This window comes from Furipterus horrens, unplaced genomic scaffold (assembly GCF_987537825.1).
Source record: "Furipterus horrens unplaced genomic scaffold, mFurHor1.1.pri manual_scaffold_6, whole genome shotgun sequence".
Classification (NCBI taxonomy): domain Eukaryota; kingdom Metazoa; phylum Chordata; class Mammalia; order Chiroptera; family Furipteridae; genus Furipterus; species Furipterus horrens.
Genome location: NW_028327176.1, coordinates 130,282,426 through 130,302,798, shown reverse-complemented (window position 1 = coordinate 130,302,798; position 20,373 = coordinate 130,282,426). Strand labels below are relative to the sequence as shown.

The 20,373-nt window shown below is 42.6% G+C and overlaps 1 protein-coding gene across 1 annotated transcript in view; it reads right to left on the bottom strand.

Moving 5' to 3' along the window:
• Positions 1 to 4,350: 4,350 nt before the first annotated feature.
• Positions 4,351 to 20,373, bottom strand: part of NT5E (5'-nucleotidase ecto) — a 53,625-nt gene continuing 37,602 nt past the window's right edge. The window contains exons 4-9 of the mRNA XM_090279635.1: positions 15,618 to 15,815; positions 14,444 to 14,598; positions 12,709 to 12,814; positions 11,686 to 11,835; positions 9,843 to 10,043; positions 4,351 to 4,892 (exon numbers count right to left, since the gene is read on the bottom strand). Of these exons, the coding sequence (XP_090135761.1) occupies positions 4,729 to 4,892; positions 9,843 to 10,043; positions 11,686 to 11,835; positions 12,709 to 12,814; positions 14,444 to 14,598; positions 15,618 to 15,815 (974 nt within the window). The 3' untranslated portion in view covers positions 4,351 to 4,728. The remainder of the gene's footprint in view (positions 4,893 to 9,842; positions 10,044 to 11,685; positions 11,836 to 12,708; positions 12,815 to 14,443; positions 14,599 to 15,617; positions 15,816 to 20,373) is intronic.

Below are 20,373 nucleotides of genomic sequence, written 5' to 3'. Positions count from 1 at the left end.
GTGATGTAGAAAAGGACACTGGCTTGTCATCTGGGTGAGGACAGGGGCAGAGAGGTACTAGTGAGGGAGTCATACACAATTCACTCAATAAATATGTATTGAGCACTCACCAAGTGCCAGTTTTTGATGGTAAGGATATATTTGTGCATTTATAAGCCTACATTCAAATGGAGGCAGACGCATTAAACAAAAGTGAATAAATAGTATAGTATGTTAGAAAGTAATAAATGTTCAGAGAAAAAGAAACTGGGAAAGGAAATAAGAGTGGTATGGGTAGAGGGTTGCAATTTTCAAACATTGTAGTATGGGACATTGAAGAAAAGACTTGAAGAAGATGAGAAATCAGGTCATGCAGATATATTTAGGGGCGCCTGTTCCAAGTAAAGAGCAAGTCCAAAAGTTTGAATCGGAATGTGCCTGTTTTGTAGGAAGAATAGCAAGGAGACCAGTGTGGCTACACATGGTGAGTGAGGGGAGGTAGTATAGGAGGAGTAATGGGAAACCAGATCACAGAGGGCTATTGTGAAACTCACTTTTACTAGAGTGCAATGGAAAGATTTTGAGCAGGTAAGCAACAAGATCGTGCATTGCTGTAGAATCACAGTGGTTGTTATATTCAGAATGTTGAAAATAGACCAATGCCTATCCTTGGGCCACTAACTCAGACCAAGACAATCAGACACTGTAATTGTGAGGCCTAGGTTGTACACTTTCACCTAGGGCTAGGAGATTGGTTCTGTAATTAACTTTCACCACAACTACCTGCAATAGGAGAGGTGTAGTGTGTCACCAAAAGTGGGGGCTCTTCCCAGGCATGGGAAAAAATGCTGGATAGACATACAAGCATGCATTTCTGTTTTTAGATGTTAATTATCTGTGTCTTCCACTCAGGTTGGACAGTCATAACTGCAGGGGTGTGTCCTCCTCATCCCTGAATCACCTGTGTAATAGCCCAGCACCTTCTGGCACTAAGAAGGTGAACAATGCAAAGAGACTCATTTGTGAGAGGTGGTGAAGTGAATTGAGGTGGAATGTACATGAAGGGTGTTAAGAGATAGGGATGTGGCCTGTGTTCAAGGTCCCTTACCTTCTGTATGATTGTTGCCAGAGGAAAGAAGTATTGAAGACAGTAGGCACATGCCCCTATCCATGATCCTGAACCAGTGGTGCAGGTAAGGTGATCATGTCATCTAACCTTAGGATGCTTGGGCTTTCTGCATCAGATGAATAAGTGTTTCAGAAGGAGGATGCAGAGAGGGAAGTTGGAGAGAAAGGAATGGGCTATTGTAGAGGTATGACTAATGAAGCACAGAGACTTTTTTTTCCGAATAACCACAAAATCAAGAAAAGTTACATGGAATGTGGCCAAAATATTAAACAATTAAAGAATTGCATAAGAGATGCACTTAATAGGGTGGCAGGGGAGCTGAGCGCCAGAGGGATAGAGAATGGCATTACTAAAGTATTACAGACTATTAGGGCTCAAATTTTTACAATTCACTAATGTATCTAACAGTTATGTGTTTTTCTTCCTGTTCGGGACCTCTGGCATTAAGCTTATGGCTGGTATCTAGTGGAGATTAGCAGTTGTCTCAGCTGTGGAATCAAGAGCACTGGTGTCTCTTGAATTGTTTTGAAAGGGATGAATAGTAATTTAGTACAATAAATAAAAAATTAAGTACCTCAATAAAGGATGCAAATCTGCTAAACGGGACTGCTCTGTGGAGTAACTCATTCTCTCACTGCTTCACTAATAAACTCATTTTTACTTTAAACTGTATGCTGGCTTGCATTTGAATTCTTTCCTGTGTGAAGCAAAGAACCCACAGTGGGCTGCGGACTCTTGGGCCCCTGGATTCCCTAGAATTCCTGCATCACTGTGGCAGGACTTCAGTCCTAAACCTCAATACCTGTGAATGTGGACCTACTTGGAAATAGTTCTTTTGTAGATGATTCAAGTAAAGTCACTACTGAATGGGCCTAATCCAATATGGCTGTGTTCTTATAGAAAGAGGAAATTTAGACACAGCATCAGACATGTACAGAGAGAAAAGGAAATGTAAAAACATGGAGAAAATACTGTCTATAAGGCAAGGAATTCCTGGGGCTAGTAGAAATAGGAGAGGTCTGCCACAGATTACCAAGCCCTTAAAAGGAACCAACCATCTGAACTTGATCTCAGACTTCAAGCCTCCTAACTGTGAGATGGTAAATTCTGTTGTTTAAGCCGCCCAGTTGGCACTTTGTGACAGTAGCCCCATGAAATGAGTCAGAGACCTCTCCTAATTTTGGCAAGCCTAGCCATATACCCATGGGACTACATACTCCCTGAGGGAGCAACTTTTTCTAATGGACAGCTAGCTATGAGCAGCATAAGCTTTCTTCTAAGAAACCCGGCTTATTGTTAAAAACTGAAAATGGCTCTGCCACCAAGTTGGTTTAATGTGTCTGATTGATCAAAGCGTATTGTGTCATCTGTATGCTTGAAGATTCTTAGATGTACAACACTTAGATAAATTAATTAAAATCCCCAACACTAACTTGGACAGTTTTTATTTTTAGGAAACCACTACGGGCCTCAAAAGAGTTTCTACATTTGATTCTATATATGAAAAGTCAGAAAATTTAGTAGTCTTACTTAAAATATTCTGTGTTTACTCTTCTCTCCTACCTAAAAATGACATGCGTTTTTCTTTCCATTTTTGGGATGAGAAGGGGAATAGGGAAGGTAATCAGACAGGAAGCAGCCTATGATCGAAGGAAATGATATTAGTGATAAACTCAGTCTCCTTCAGTCATATTGTCTTGGGTTATAGGTGTTCACTTGAGAGAAGGAATACCAAAGACAAAGAACATAACTTCAACTTCATTGTTTGGAATCTACAATTGGAAAGTGTTTTGAGGTCATTTCTTAAACCACTGCACAATACATGCACACGCATATTTAGAAAACTTAGAAAAATGTTCTTTAAAGTTTGTGAAGCATAAGAAATAGTCCCCAAATGCACCTCTATTTTTCTTACAGTCATCTTGCCATTAGTTTATTTACAGCTAATGTGTATATACATAGAACTGAGGATATTATTTTACTGCAACACCCTGTATATAGAGGTTATGCAACTAAAAAATATATATTTTGTATCAAGAGTACTTAATATTTGTAAATATTAAGAAACAAACATTCCCTTTCAAAACCTCTAGCTGCTGTTTGCTCACTATTTTCAATTTCATCTTTTATTTATGCATAAATATATTTAGAAATGTGTCTATATCATAAATAACAGATTTCACACACTGAACAGGCCTGAGTGACCAATGACCAGACATAGACAGAATATTTTAGCACCCAGAAACTCCTTCCATACTCACTTATTACCTACACAAGTTTCTGTTTTATTTTATTTTGTAGTCATTGTAGGTGTCCTTTTTTGGGAGGTGGGAGGTGGGAATGCTTACTATTTTTTAAGGTGAAGGTTTCTGTTTCTCATTTATGCAATGCTGAGCAGATTCACGTGCTCCCACTACCGCCTTAAGCAAGCAATTTGTTCTTTGGGCATTATCACCTCCTCAGTCTGGGTATTTCCTGAGCACCCTCTCAGAGGGGCTCACTCCCAGGCAGTTCTCATATCAAGATTTGAGAATGACTTTAGAGTAATTGTTCAGATTTGGAGGCCGAGCTGACTTCAAATTTATGTTGTATACCGTATTTTTAAAATCAACCCTGGTCTCCCCTCTATGCTTTCCATAACTGGGGGAGGAAGTGTGTGTGTGTTTGTGGTGCGACTAGAGTAAGTACAGTGCTAGCACTTGCTGGGGAGCCACAGGAGCAGGTTTAGAATTGCAGCTTGCCTTAGAAGGTTCTCTTCTCATGACACCTTAAAGCTAAGAACGGAGGAAAGAGCATTGAGGCAGAACTGATGGAATCTCAAAATTATTAACAATACCACGTGTCAGGCATTATGCTGCTACTCCTTATCAAATCGAAATGTCCTTTAGCTCTTTCTGTTCTATAATGTAAGTTGGCCCCAAGTGCCCTGTATTTCCTTTCCCTTTCTTCCTGCCCCTTGGCTTGGCCGGTCTCATTATCTGCTGCATCGTTTGTTCCTTGACTCATCAAAGGCACAGAGGTGGCACAAGAGAGAATACTACCCTGTGTTTAGTCCATTAAACTTGCTATAATAACAGGAGCTAAAAAGGAAAATAAAAAAAGAGACCAGAGATTAAGCAGAGACTTGTCATCCAGAAACTTGGGGCTATTGATAATTATGAAGAGAGATGACCATTAAGTATCATTCTAAAGAGCTTAAAATTTGCATATGTAAACTAAAGGTTTGCCTTCCCTCATAGGGCTCATTTAAATTCTTTTTTTAAATGTAATTTTAAAAAATTGTTGTTCTATTACAGTTGTCCCAATTTTCCCCCATTGCTCCCACTGCCTTGCACCCTACTCCCACAGTCAATCCTCTGTCGTCCATGACCCTGGGACATTTATACTAGTTCCTTGACTAGACCCTTTCCCCTTCTTTCCCCCGTCCTTCCTGTGTGTTCATTAAGTTGTCCATCTTGAGTGATGATATCAGTATCTTCATTCAAGATCTTCTAGGCTCAGCTTCTAGGAACCTGTGAGGATGGTCTCTGCCATTACAAAGACAGTTCCTAAAAGGCAGGCTTCACTCTCATTTGAGAAAAAATGGCATTACACACAGTACTGGCATGGAGAGTTTGTGATTATTGGTATAAAACAATGATAGTTGTCAAAACTGAGAGAAATATTAGAGGAAAGTATCCATGGTAATGACTTCCTGAAGAAAATGTGATCCGACCTTCAACTGCTGGGTAAATTACTTTCATTTTTGAGATGTATTGAGAAACTACGTTGATATCTTGGTCACCTAGAAAAATAAAGATATTATTTTAATTACAGAGGAGGAATCATTTAACAGTAAGATTGGGGAAAACCAATATATTTCTCTGAAGTTCTTTGTAATTACAAGGGGGAAGATAACCTATTCATCAGCAGAGATAAAGTGTCACAGAAAAGAAGTAGTGATTACAATGCAAAAAATTTGGTTGCTTTCTTGTGCTTGAGGTGTGAATGTGCCCATTGGTTACTATTGGATAACTGAGGGAATAGTCAGCTCTGAGATGACTCAGGAAAGAGGTTGTTCACACCATTGCCTTGAAACCACTCCAGAACAAGGGCCTGAGGAAACTGGATCAAGAGAAAATAGTTAAGACATACAATGACTTCCTTTTGCTTGCCTGCTCCAGAATCATTTTCACAAAATTGCTGCACAGACAATGGAGACTTCATTTCCAAAAGAAGAAAGCTGATAAAGAAATACTAATTGCCTATAACTACAACAAACACATAGGAACCTGGCAAAATTTTATTTTAAAAATACCACTCTGGGCCTACAACCAAGAATACTCTACCCAGCAAGGCTCTCATTCAAAATGGAAGGTGAAATAACGAGTTTCCAAGACAAAAGAAGGCGAAAAGAATACATCTCCACCAAACCAGCATTGCAAGAGATGCTAAAGGGTCTGCTTTAAGAAGATGAAGAAACAGAGAGAGACAGAGAGGAACACGAGTACAAAGGGGGAAAATGACAATGAATAAGTACTGAAAGAAAGAAGGAACTTCTGCCATTTGCAACAACATGATTGGAACTGGAGAGAATTGTGCTTGGCGAAATGAGCCAGGCAACAAAAGAAAATTACCTTATGCTATCACCTTTTGCAGGAAACTGATGAACAACACAAACAAATGAGCGAAATTGAACCAGAGGTATGTGAACAAGGAGTAGACTAACGGTGACGGGGGGGGGGGGGGGGGAGATGGGAGGGGGAGAAGGGGTAAGAAGGGGAAGGGTCTAGTCAAAGAACATGTGTGGATGACCCATGGACATGGACAGCTGGGTGGAGACTGGATGTGGGGGGGGGCAGGGTACAGGGAAGCAGGAGGGGGAAAAAAAGTAAGACAACTGTAATGGAAAAACAAAAAAAAATTTTTTAGTGGGGGGAAAAAATGAAAATATAAAGAATGGAAATGCAAGTTCAGTGAATATTAGAAGGACAAGGATTTTCCTTCCGATAAGACAGTCCTACAGATTTAGAGACATGTATGTGGGTTATGTTACATAAATTAACATGTATTTTCTGTTTTCAAAGGGCTTAAGCCTACGATCTCATTACCTGAGTGATTGTACGTATAGGCCTCACTTAATGCTGTCTGCATTGCTGCCTCCTGAGACTCAATGCTTTGGCTGAACTAAGTGGCTGGGTTGGTGAAGAATGGGGTGGTTTGTGGGCTTCACTTTAAAACTGGTTTCTCTTTTCTATCCTAATGGCTTGGACAGAAAGAGCCCAGAGGCCTGAGAGGGGGGAAACCTAAAATATTTCCCTCAGTCCAAACTAAGTATAATGGGCAAAAGGGTTTTGGACAGGTGAGAAGTACCTGGCATACCTTCCTCCAAAGAAGCCCTTATTTTCCCTAATGTGGGACATTGAAAAATTAATACCTGTCTTTTGTCATCTAGTGGTTACGGATTGAATGATATCCTTTAACCCTGTTGTCCCCAGAATACAACAAGGATGCCAACCTGTTAAACCAAGCATGCTGTTGTCCAGAGACAGCTAACCAACCTGGAGTCTGCACGATCCTTCCCCATGTGGGAAGGCCACCCTCCCCTCCACACCCCCACTCTTATTAGGGATTTCTTGACCCACGGGTAGGTAGGACGACGACCTTGTCCAGCTTGAAGCAGCTAGAGGAGCTCGAGACCTTCGTCCATTGTCCTTTATAAGATTGTAAAGGGTCTTAAGTCTGAGAGGGAGGGATTGTTATTTTTTATTGTTAAAATATTTAACTAATTAATTAATTATTTTTAAAAAAAGAAGAGGAAGAATATATGAAAGGGTGAGGCGGGAGAGCTTGTATGTACGACCCATGGGCATGGACTTGGAGAGGGGATTGTTGGGGAGGGGGGGTGCTGGGCGGAGGGGAGCAAAGGGGAAAAAAAATTGGAACTATTGTAACAATATAATCAATAAAATATACTTAAAAAAAAAAAATACCACTCTGGTCCTGGCTGGTATGGCTCAGTGGATTGAGCATTGGCCTGCGGACTGAGAGGTTGCCAGTTCAATTCCCGATCAGGGCACATGCCTGGGTTAGGGGCCAAGTCCCCAGTTGCGGGTGTGTGAGAGGCAATCAGTCTATGTTTCTCCTGCACATGTTTCTCTCGTCTTTCTTCTTCCTTTCCCCCCTCTCTAAAAATAAGTAAATAAATAAAATATTTTAAAAGTACCCCTCTGTAACTCATATATCTCATAAAGGGGGTATATATATATATATATATATATATATATATATATATATATCTCATACAACTCAGTAAAATTTTTTTGATTTAAAATTGAGCAGAAGATTTGAATAGACATTTTTCCAAAGAAGACATACAGATGGCCAACAGGCACAAGGAAAGATGCTCAGTATCACTAATCATGGAAATGCCAATCAAAATGACAATGAGGTATCACCTCACATCTGTTAGAATGGCTAGCACCAAAAAGACAAGGAGTAAGTTGGTGAGGATGTGGAAAAGGGAAGTCTTTTGCATTGCTGGTGGGAATATAAATTGGAAAGCCACTATGGAAACCTTATGGAGGTTCCTCAAAAAGTTAAAAAATAGAACTGCCCTGTGATCCAGTAATTCCACTTGCAAGTATTTATCCAAAGAAAACAAAAACACTAATTCAAAAAATATGCACTCCTGTGTACAATGCAACATTATTTTCAGTAGCCAAGATAAAAAAGTAATCTCAGTATCCATCAATGGATAAATGGATAAAGAAATTGTGATTATACATATTATAGCATATATATATTCACATACACACAGAGTGGGGCAAAGGTAGGTTTACAGTTTGTGTGGAAAATGATACATACAATAATAAGTAATAATACAAGAATAAACTGATTCAAAGCATACAACTGTAAACCTACTTTTGCCTCAGTCTGTGTTTACACACTTCATCCATTAAGAAAAATAAAATCTTGCTATTTGGAACAACATGGATGGATCTTGAGAGCATTATGCTAAGTGGAATAAGTAAAAAAAAAAAAAAATACCATATGATTTCACTTATATGTGGGATTCAACAACAAAACCAACCTAACATATTGAGAACAGATTGGTGGTTACCAGAGGCAGGGGGCTGAGGGGTGAGAGACATGGGTAAAGGGGATCAAAAGGTAAAAACTTCCACTTGTAAAATAAGCCTTGGGAATGTAAGGTACAGTATGGTGACTATAGTTAATATTGCATTGTATATTGAAAATCACTACGAGAGTAGATTGTAAAAGTCCTCATCACAAGAAAAATATTTTTTGCAATTATGTATGGTGATGGATGTTAACTGGACTTATTGTGGTGATTTCACAATGTATATACAAAGATCAAATAATTCTGTTTTACATCTGAAACTAACACTGTCAATAAAATCTCAATAAAAAATATCACTAATACTTAAAAAAGAACTCTCTGGTCTCACCCCTGAATATACCTGAGAATCACTGGAAAAGGCTTTTCTTCAAATCCAGTTAAATTAGAATCTTAAAAGTTGGGGCCAAGGTATTGGTATTTAATTTAAAATGCTCCCCTAGTGATTCTAATGTATATCCAGGGTTGAGAAGCCTTAGGGCCAAGGCTCCCTGAGCCTTCAGTGTGAGCTCCTTCTCTCCCACACCCATCAGTCTGGGCTTGGGTGCTGCACAGCCTCACCCTCTTTATCTCATGGGGGGGCTGATGGCTGTCGGGCTACAGAGAACGCTTTGTTAAGCTTGTCCTTACATTTTCTATCATGGAATGGACAGAAGCAGCTAGTGCCCTCTTCCCAGGAAGGGCTGCCTCCTTTGCCGACTCCGCTCTCCACTTTTCTTGGATAAGTGGTTAGAAAGGCAGGTCTACCATAGTAAGGCTGTAAGGCTGAGGAAGAAGCCAGCTGAACTCCATCCCACAGATTCAGAAAAGCTGTGCATGTGTCTTCTGCCCTGGAGAAGAGGACAGGGTGGTATAGTCTCTCAGTGGACTTTATGCACATAGATTTTTTAAAAAGATTTTGCTTACATATTTTTAGAGAGAGGGGAAGGAAAGGAGAAAGAAAGCCAGAGAAATACGTGAGATCGATTGGTTGCCTCTCACACACCCTCAACTGGAGATTTGGCCCACAACCCAGGCATGTGTTCTAACTGGGAATCAAACCTGCAGCCTTCCAGTTTGCAGACTGGTGCTCAATCCACCGAGCGACACAAGCCAGGGCTCAAATAGATTTTTAAAAGGTCGGGGTCTAATGACCCTCAATGCTGACAAAAATATAAAAATATTGACTGGGTCAAGTGTGGTTCCCATAACTTGGTCTACAAATGCACTGTGTTGAAGAGGTGTGGTCATATCCCATGCACCCCTCGACCCATTCACACTAAAAGCTTCTTTAAGTTGAGATGATTTACTATGGTGATTTTCCACATTCAACCTAAAGTTCTAGAGGAATGTTTTCTCTGTAAGTGCAAAATGCATTTTTCACAATTTAAACAGCTGTTTATATGTACATAAAAGTTTTAAAATATTTTTGATTTAAAAATGTGTTTTCCCTGGGCTTGGATGGATGGGCATGTGTGCTGGGAAGGGACAAGGCAGGAGGGAGTTGGTCGCATGGGGCAGGCTCTGGTTTCTGGCCTCGCTGTCCTGGCATCATGAGCAACTTCCCTCTTCAGACCAGTACTGTTGTTCTTGAGTACCTTCGGGACGTGGAGAGGAATGGGCACTTGTGCTTACCTGAGTTATGTTGTAATGCTTCTTCTTTTAACATCTGGTATCCATCACCACCATTGACAAGGAAGCTCGGGAGAACCACGTTATATACCCCCTCTGTTCTGAGAGGCTCGTACCTGGGGACTCGACACTGGGTGCAAAGAACATCTAATTTGACTACCCTGTCCCCAGGGTGTCGGGAAAGATCATACACCACGTGAATTCCTAGAAAAGAAATGAGTCTGTATGTTTTCACTGGATTCAAATGAAAATTTCTCTTTTCTAAGAAAGATTTTTGGCCAAAACCTAGAATTGGGATGCTGGGCTTAGTTTTCATATAGTTTGTGCTTGAGTAGAATTTCAGCAAGAAAGTTGAGGTGACATTGCGGCTTCCCTTTCTTGGTTAAGTGGAGTCAGAGCCACTGGGAGGAAAAGGGGCTCTGGCCCAGAATGGGCAAGGAACCACTCTGGGGAGAAACCACATCTTTTTAAAATCCTGAATGTTTTGGTCCAGCAACTCAGTTCAGCAGTTTTGGAAAAAAAGGCATAGATGAGAGGAGGCAAGCGTTTGCTACAATTCTGAAGCCTACAAAATGGTAACAATTGGGACTTGGGCAACTTCCACAAAACATACAGCTACCCAGCACCGTGTTGGAGCGTCAAAGCCTGGCTCTTCCCTCCACTCTCTCCTGGAAAATCGCGAAATCTTTGGGTTACCCCACAGGAAGCAGGCCCCAGCCTCACCACCTTCTGCAGCCCCTCTGCCCTGACAGGGTTCTGCAGAGGGAGAACCCCACAAACTGTCATACCCATCGAGTGGGGGCCCACCATCTACAGTCAAAGGACTGAAGACATGATATGGTTTTAGAATCAAATAAGAATATTAATTTAAAGGTTAATTTATTGGACTGTAGAATTGACAAAAGTGCTTCAGAAGTCCTTTGCATTTTGGGAAGCATTTATTTTCATTCCATTTTCTCTGGAATCTGTGAGATAAGCAGGACAGGTTTTCTCTGCATTCAGAGAACTCGAAGACTTGCCCCAGGTCATGATGGAATCAGAACCACTGTGAGGGTGAGGCTAGGGTTGTATCCTGCTCTGCCCAATTGGAATCCCTTTGCTTCAATAATCAGGGATGTCTACAGAGCAGGGCGCCCCCCACCAATAAATAATTAATTAAAAATAAATAATCAGGGATGTCTACTCAGCAGACTGCCCCTCCCAGGAGTCATCATGTTAATAACTGATAGACACTGCATGCCTTTGACCTGCATGGTTCTAGACAATATACATTTTTTTTCAGTTAAAGAATTGATTTATTCAAGTATCTGAAAACATTCTACAATGTAAACTGTTACTAGGTGCTGCTTGTACTGTGCTATGAACTATGCACATACTGCCATACTGTTTTCAGAAGACTTGAAACGGCACTGATAGTTTTAAAACTACACCTGCTGGAGAAGTGAGGAAGACAATTTAATGTTTCATCTGGACCCAGATTTGGAACACAGGAGGGATATATATATATATATATATACTTTTTTTTTACAGGGTATTGAATGACTAAACATCTAAGATTTTAATTGAAATGATTTCAGTGCAGCTGACCTGCTTAGTTTGGAGGGCTAGTTACTGCAGAGGGCCCATCTGATGTCCAAGTCAGACTCGGCAAATACTGCTCATTGCCAGGGCCTTGGGGCTTTGACACTGACCTAGTCTCAGTGGTCTGGGAGTCCAGGGCCATTAAAAGACTACGCACTGGTGTTGGCTTGTGGAAACCTGAGCAAACTTGGCCACAGAGGTCCTGGTGAAGAGGGAGCTAGGCCTACTAGCCGGAAATCCCACTTCACCTGGGAGTGTGACTTACCGCCCACCTGCAGGAACTCTCCAGAGGACTGGCCATAGCGGTGCACACTATGCTCGAAGGCTTTCTTCAGGGTGGAGCCTTTTAATTGGATAAGGTCAAATGTGCCTCCAAAGGGTAACACAGCAGCCAGGCTTTCCCATGTAATTGTGCCTGAGGGTAGTCACAGATGAGGCAAGAAGGAAAATATCTTGAGAACAAGCTTACCCCAAAACCAGTTTTTTTTTTTTTTTTAGGACTAGTAGAGGAGATGAAAAGGACATGAGACCACGAGAGGCTGTTAGATCAGCATCAGCTGTGCCTAAGTGCCTTCTGACACTTTGGGAGGGAATAGGTTCCAAGAGGCTCAGCTGTACCCTCTACCACTGAGCAAGACAAGCAGGAGCTGTGGCTACAAAGTCACCTGTGCCCTGCCCTGGATCTCCTTGCTTGAGGCTGGATCTTCAGTGGGTGTTAAGCATTGCTCAGGTCCTCCAGACAGGCGGTATTCCCTGCTGCCTGTCCCTGATAAACACAATGAGATGAGCTTGGAGCTTACACCAAAGCTGAGTGGTTTTGACAGTATATCGGGGAAGACAGCAACAATGTCTTGAGTATCTGTCTAGTTGGTTTATTTTATCATGTAACATAATCCTGGATTTCTGTAAATGCACTAAAAGAATGTAATCCAGTGGTATGTTCTCCCGTACAGAAGACAATTTTGACTTTCTCCTTCCAGAGATCAGGGTGGAGGCTGTCAATATTTTGCATAAATCGGCAACAATTTCTCTTTAACTTGTGAATCAGAAGTTTAGATCAAGCTTGGGTTCCACCAACCTTAACCTGCTGCCGCTGTGTGCAAATACACATGAGAACCCATATGTAAGTGTGTGCCCTTTGGACAAGGCACTGCCTGAGCAGTGGTTAACTCAAGCTGAAGGACTGACACTGTGGTACAGGGTCGGCAGCAGCGATCAGCTGGGGCTGCTCATGCACATGCTCCAAGAGAGGACTCTGAGCTGAGGACGCGGAGCCTGGGGAGCATACCATTGTTCCGCTCGTCGATGGGAGACCGAATGCCGCCACCATTTATAATGCACATGGACACGTGGTTCCAGGACATTTCATCCAAGTGTCTAAGGTTGTTGTTAATCTGCAACAGTAGCATGAATTTACATTACTTCTTCTGAGTCTTCTACCTTAGGATCAGTTCTAGGAATTTGATTGGCTCTATGAGGAAACAGAGCTGCTTTCCCCTGCTTCTGGGTTCCCAGAGATTTCTCAAGTATAATTAGAACTAGTTTTATGCTCTGAGAAGCAAAAATAAACACTGTGACCTGTCCTATGCTCTGAGCCCCCACTCCTAAGATGCCTGTGACCTCAGTGGCCCTCAGTGAAACTGGCTCTTCTGGTGTCAGGATGCAGCCTCCATACAGACTGGCCTGTGGTGCTGTTCCTCCAGGGCAGGCCCCACACTTGCTCCTGAAGGCAGGAGCTGCAAGCCTTTCAACTCCAGGCTTCATGCCAACAGGAAGCCTGGTCTTACCCTGACTGGTGTGGCTCAGTTAGTTGGGCATTGTCCTGCAAAGCAAAGAGTCTCCTGTTCAATTTCTGGTCAGGGCACGTGCCTGGGTTGTGGGTTTGAACCTCATTTGGGGCATGCGCGAGAGGCAACCGATCAATGTTTCTCTTTTACATTGATGTGTCTCTTTCTCTTTCTCCCTCACTCTCCCTCTCTATAAAAATAAATAAAATCTTTAAAACAAACAAACTCACCATCAACAAAAAACCCCTGGCCTTCATGTCTGAGTCACAAATAGGCAATTTTGAAGGCACAGAGACAGCCTACTAAAACTGGGGAGAATCAGCAGCATTCTTACTTTTATTTTACAAAACATATATTTAGTTACAAGAAATAAAATGAATACATTCTCATTTGAAAAAGAAATAGTGCAAACCTGAAAATTTTTTTATACTTGCCCCAGTCTATTAATAGAGAGGAAGCACTCCTTGTAGACTGGAGGGTTTCCTTCAGGACCTTTCTCTAAACATTCACACATACTGACGTCTCTTTAACTACTTTTCTTGCATCGGTCAGTCTTACCTTGGAAAGCGTGAATATTGTCCCTGTCATTTTTTACTTGGCAGACATTTATTGAGTGTGGCTATGTCCCAGGCACCATGCAGAGCACAGACCAAGAAACAGACCCTTGGGTACAGGCTTTGAGCCTGAGCTGGGAGATCTTGGCTCAGCACAGCCCCAGAGGGCTTCCACCCAGTCTTCCCACAGACGGGTGGACGGAGGCGTGCTTTTTCATGGCCAATGTTGCTCAGCCACAGAACTTATTATCATCATTATAAATGTGTGGTGTAATTCTCTGCTTGTGAAGGAGGTTCCAGTCACATGAGGCCTAGATCTCTGGAGCCAAGTTAGACCCAAGTAGATGTGTTTTATGTCTACATCTTCATAGTAGTAGAGTTTGTGTATTCAGATCACTTTACAGGAAAAGCAACACCCAAAATTCACACATCCAAAAATGAACACCCTAAAATAAAGGCTTCGGTTCTTGCAGATCAATAGAATGATGGTCAGCTGGTCTAGTTCACGTACCTTACCAAAGTGCTCAGTATGAATCCATGCCAAGCTCTAGATTGGGCACTAATTTCTTTTTAAATGTTCAGTTCTAACTATCATGTTGTCCCTCCAGCATCATTTCTCCTTCCTTCCTTCTCTCTCTCCTCCTCCCTAGGCCTAGCCCCTGCATTCCTGTGGACAACTCACCATAGCATCACAAATCAGGTTGCCCATGTTGCATTCTTTGAAGCGGCATGATTGAGTGGAGCCATCCAGGTAGACAATTGTTTTCCCCAATTCCTGGGAAGAATAATTATCTAGTTTTATCCGCCATTTGTTAATTTCTGCTTTTATGTTTGGATCTAGAAGAAAGCAAAATAAATAACAACAACAACAAAAAAACCAGTCTGCCTTTAAAACACATCTTTCAGTGACCTAGATTTTGGAAAAAGAATCAAGCATCATTTAGCCTACCTGTGTGAGTATACATTTCTTTACTATACTTCTGTACATTTTGATTTTGACTATGACATTTCCTTAGGAGCCTCTATTCTGTTTACTGGTACTAAGACCTGAAGTGGATTCTAATTGGAAGACATACTGAGTACCTGAACATCAATTCATCACATCTATAGGAGTACCTGTTGGCCCACTTGGGATAGCATTGGTGGTTGTGCTGGGTGATGAAAGGCCCAAGGGCAAGCACAAAGGGCCTGCTGAGGTCCTGCTGTCTGGGTGGTCCTGGCCCCTCTCTCTGGCTCTTGAGAGGTGTGTGTTGAGGCCATCACCCTTCAGGGCCCCTCACTGTTCATCCTTCCCTGACCTGATCATCCTAAGTAGTAAATGTCAGGTGAGGAGATGTGCAGGAGTGTGTTTATGTATACTAGATGAAAATGGATGACATAAAATATATATTTACTCTGAGTCCCAGACCAAGAAGGGAGAAAGACACTCTTTCATTTGATAAACAAAGAAACTGAAGCCCATGAGACTGGGCAATTTGCCATAGGCACACTGCTGCTGGGGGTAGGGCCAGGGTAGGAGCCTTGCTCTGCCCAAGGTGAACCCCTTTGTGTCAATCATCATCTCTCCTCTGGACCTGAGCTGAGAGTGGCCTTCTCATGCCAGGGCTAAGTTTGAAAAGCACAAGAGACAGTGGCAGTGTCTGATGCTAAAAGGACCTGAAGAAGCAAATAGGGCCTTGTGGCATTTGGGTGTGTTTTAAATCTCTTTATCCATGAAAATGATAAACTCAGGGAGAAACCCAATTCTTCAAAGGTATTATAGTCTTGTCCTGAAACATTAACAAAAAAGAAAAAGGAGGAAAAATTCAGCCATTGAATTTTTGGATTAGTGGAAAATTGCCCTGAGTTTCACATACCTTCAGGAATGCTGCTGTTAAGAAGAATGGGATTTCCATGTGAACTGATGACATTTCCTTTTGCATCAAACTCAACCTTCAAATAGCCTAAGTATTTGCCAAAAGCATAGGCCTGGACCACAGGAACCTTCCGTCCATCTTCAGAGGTGACTATGAATGGGTAGTCCCCAGCTGGCACCTCTTTGGAAGGTGGGTTGCCTAAAATAAAAGGGCCAAAATCGATCAAGTCAGCCTTGCCTGCAGGCCAGCAGGCCACTGGCCACTTGACAGTGAATTCTGAAATGATGACTTGCCAGCTGCTGCTCTACACAGCTGGACTTTCAGAGCTCCACTCGGACACCTGCCCGTGTTTCCAAATGCCCTTTTGCAAAGGAATCCTTAACATTCTCAACTTTCAGCAGGCACTTGCTAAATTGTTCCTGAGTCCAGGGCACCACGCCTGGTGCTGTGGGGGACACAAAAATGCAATACTACTCAGATTATCCTACATCCTTCATCCTGACCCTCGCCTCATTCTCACTGGCCAGGAATAGCCTCTTCACTACTTCAGTTTTCTCACCTGTAATATGGATGAAATAATTCCTAGTTCATAGGGCTGCTGAGATAATTAAATGACTAAACTCCCAAGCATAGTGCAAGGCACATGGTTGGTACTCAATAAAGGTGTATTTCCTTCTTTTATGAGGTGATGGTAACCTCTAGAAACACTAGACACACCCTTTCAGAGGTTAGAATCTATAACGAGACATGAACGGAAATGACAAAGGGCTGTTTTCAGGTTTTGCTACTAAATCTTGTGTCCCCTCAGGTGACTTGGAAGAGCCACATTCACCCTGCTGGCTGACCCACACTACCCACCCCAGCCAGACCTCACATATGAGGTTCTGCTGACCTATCTGAAAGGGGCCCTGGAGACAGCATCCAGCCATTCATCACCCAGAGGCTGAGGCCCACCCCAACACTGCGTCTCGGACACATGAGTGCATGAGGATGGGGAGCCTGGCCACGGAGCCTGGGCCCTGTCTCATCACCTGGCATGTTTCAGTTCTGTAACTGTACGCCTCCTACATGCACGCTGCAGTTCCCATCTTACCTCCTCAGAGACAATGACCTAGTGTGGGTTGTTTTGATAGAACAGACACTCTTGACCCACTATGTTTTTATCACCTGCCTCACTGCACCCATGAGCAGTCCTTCCTGTCAGAGATTCAGGGGGCTCAGGGAACTTCAGCACGGGTTGCTTACTTACCTGAACCAGTTATTAGAGTCAAATAAGAGCCAGGTCTGGGCTATATCTCATTTAATTCTCCAAGAATCTCATGAGACAGATCCCATTATTATCCCCAGTCTTCAAACTAGTAGACTGACTGTCATAGGCAACATGCCCTAGGTCACACAGCTAGTATGTGAAGAAGGGCCCACTGAAAAGCAGGACTGAGAGGCATTGGAACTTATCTCCTCTCTACCACCCAACACAGGCTACGATGTATTGTTCTCTTAAAGTCTGTAAGAGCTGGTTGTCGAAGGCCACTTGCCAAGTCAGTTGCAAGCCTGGGGTGGTACTGCGGTGCCCTACGCTGTTTCGGGGCTTGTCTCTACACTTGAGACAAGTGTAGTGAGTGTAAGGGAATGCCCCTCCTGCCCCCCCCCCCCTCTACTCCTGTTCAAGAACAACCTCCTCCAGTTCAATAACCACAGAGCAGAAGTGCTCCAAATGCCGGCACTTTATAAGAAGGAAGGAGCTGTTGCCAACCTTAATACCCCATTTTCTTACTCCTGCTGGAAAAAAAAAGAAAGAAAAAGAAAAGCCTTGTAACTTTATTCTTACAAAAACACCTGATTTGAGATGCCGTGCAGACCTTATCCCATCTGCGGCGTACAGCTTTATGGGCTATGGCGGCTGTAGATGACCTGAAGCACTGCATCTCCTCCTTCTGTTCTGTGCTGGTCCTCCTCTGGGCAAGCCTGGAACCCGCTATTTACCTTAGGAGACCAAGGGACCAGCTGGGGATATAGTAGTAGGTAGTGGTTCTCTGAGCCCAGAGAAGCTTGGGGAGGTGCAGTTCCCAATACATCCACAAGATGGCGGAGAACACACGTCCAGAAGGAAGCAGCATTAGTTTAGTTTCAGAAAGGAAGTCTGACAGTTTCCTGGAAATCCAAGAGAAGAACGAGCCTGACTTTTTTTAGCCTGTATTTTTCTGCCTTCCATAGACATAGATGAACTCCAACAGAATGCAAAAGTTAGCAATCTAACAATTGGTCAAATGCCTCATCAGATCAGCATGCACTCTACAAACAGGAGCTATGAATCCCAGCTCCCACCTGACAGGAACATCCTCCAGTACTGACAGTCGGTGATGCTCCTTTTCTTAGAACAAAAGACATGTCATCTGTGTCTTAAATGAACTTAACCATGTACCAGGAGGATACTTTCCATGTGGCTAATCTCCGTTTCCTCCACAGCTGAGCCCTCTCTGCCCTACCACCCTCAACTTGGCAACCCAGAAACCACAAGAGAAAACAACCCAGGGCTTCAGATTTTCCACACCATTCTGTCTTCTGCCAAAGATACCCACGTCTCACATATTCTCCCCACATGGAGCCACACATCTGGCTTTAGAAACCCAACTTGTCATCTTGGCAGGAGAGAAGTTATTCACTAGAACTCTGTTCCAGTCATCTGAGAACCAAACCTGGAGAAGCCGTGAGGTTGTGGGCTGACATTTAGGGCTGGTAAATGGGGCATTTTCTAGCAGAGCGGGTGCCTGAGTGAACCGAACAGGGAGGGCTGTGCCCCGGGAAACTGACCACACCAGCTCAGGAGTGTGGTGGGTCCTAGGCCAGACAGTGCCGCCAGGGTGGATTACATGGTGTCAGAGGTGCCAGGAAGCAGACCTTTGACCTGGTTTTCAATAGACTGAATGAATTACAGAATATTTTGACATAGTACATGTTGTGGGTTTTAATGTGTTTGGGAACTGATTTAAGATATTCCAAACTTCCTATAAAGGACTGGATAGAAATAATCGGTAATTAGCGTATTTCATATCATTGCTTCTAAGGGATTTGAGTCTTTTAAATTATTTGGAAGTTGCTCACTTCCGCCAGACACTGCTTTTATCTGTCTGCCCCTTGCATCTCAGGCAAGCCACAGTGTTAGTCACCATTATCTTATGCCTGGGCTACTGCGATGACCACCTACCTGGTCTCTGTACATTTCTCCTTCCTCTCTTTCTAATCCAGGCTCCACACGGCAGCCTGAGTGATCTTTCTGAAACATAAACATGATCATGTGATCCCTGGTTTAAAATATTTCCTACTGGCCTTAGGCAAAACACTACAATTTTTGGCGTGAATATCATAAACTATGACAGCTACATGATGTGGCTCTTTCTTTCTCTGCCAGCTTCGCCTAGACCAACTCCTCTGCACTTCAGCAATCTTAGCTCATTCCATTCATCGACCACATCCACCTCCACAGCCTTTGAATAAGGAGTGAGACCTGGAGCTAAAAACCAACATGTGAATTACATCGTCTTGCTTCAGTTCATGTGTCCTAAAATGAAGAAAGTAACAACACCTGCCTTACAGGGTTGTTGGGAGGATTAAAGAAGTTAATGTAACAAATGAAGCCCTACTTAGGTAAATGCTCACTAAAGATCAAATATAATTATGTATCAAGCGAACTCTTGGATGTCTTTCTGATCTTAGCCCAAATGTCATTTTCTCAGGAGAACACCCTCTGATGACCCCCAGACTTGGTCAGGTTCTTCTATGCAGGGTGGAGCAAAAGTAGGTTTACAGTTGTTGGTGTGGACAATAATACAATAATTGAATAAATTCTGTGTTTCGTGTATTTACAACGGTAAAGCTACTTTTTGCCCCATTCTGTATATGTTCTCATAGCATCTTTTTTTTTCATGAATCTTTTTTTTTAATTTATTTTTATTGTTTTTCTTTTACAGTTGTCCCACTTTTTCCCCTCATTGCTTCCCCCCACCCTGCCCACCCCTTCTCCCACAATCATTCCCCACCACATTGTCTATGTCGATGGGTTGTTTATACTAGTTCCTTTACTAAACCCTTCCCCTACTTTCTCATAGCATCTTGTATTTCTCCCTTTATAGGATGTTTTGAAATTATATACTGTAGGCGTTCAGAATGAGTCACCCCAAGATGTGCCTCTGTGGCATGGGGATTATTCAAAGCTAAAGGCAACTGAGATCCTCTGGGTTCAAGAGAAACTTTTGCCCCTCCCCTAACTACCTAGAAGAGTTTGAATCAGTGGCCTTGCCCATAATAAGCAATTATCAGAGATAACCTTTATTAACCTATCTATAGGGCAGGGCAAGCTTCTAATCTGCTCTTCTGATCATCCTGAGAATGACTGCCCTCCTCCAAGGTGCCTTACTTCATCTTTAACTCAGAATGTCATCTATACCCATGTTTCCTTTCTGTCTCTGAACTTTTCATGTATGTAGGGTCTCTGACTCTCCGATCTATGTGGGGTTCCCATCTGTATGCGTGTTAATTAAATTTGGTTATTTTTCTCTTGTTAATCTGTCTTATGTAGATTTAATTATTAGATCAGCTGAAATAATCTTGAAGGTAAGAGGAAAGTTTCTTCAGCCCCTATAATATAATATGATTGGTTTATTTGCATACTTTAAGAGGAATCTGATCAAGGTCAGTGAGGAGGAGAGACTATTCCACCGCTGGACGCACCAGCTAGATCTAGGCCAGAAGAGATTTT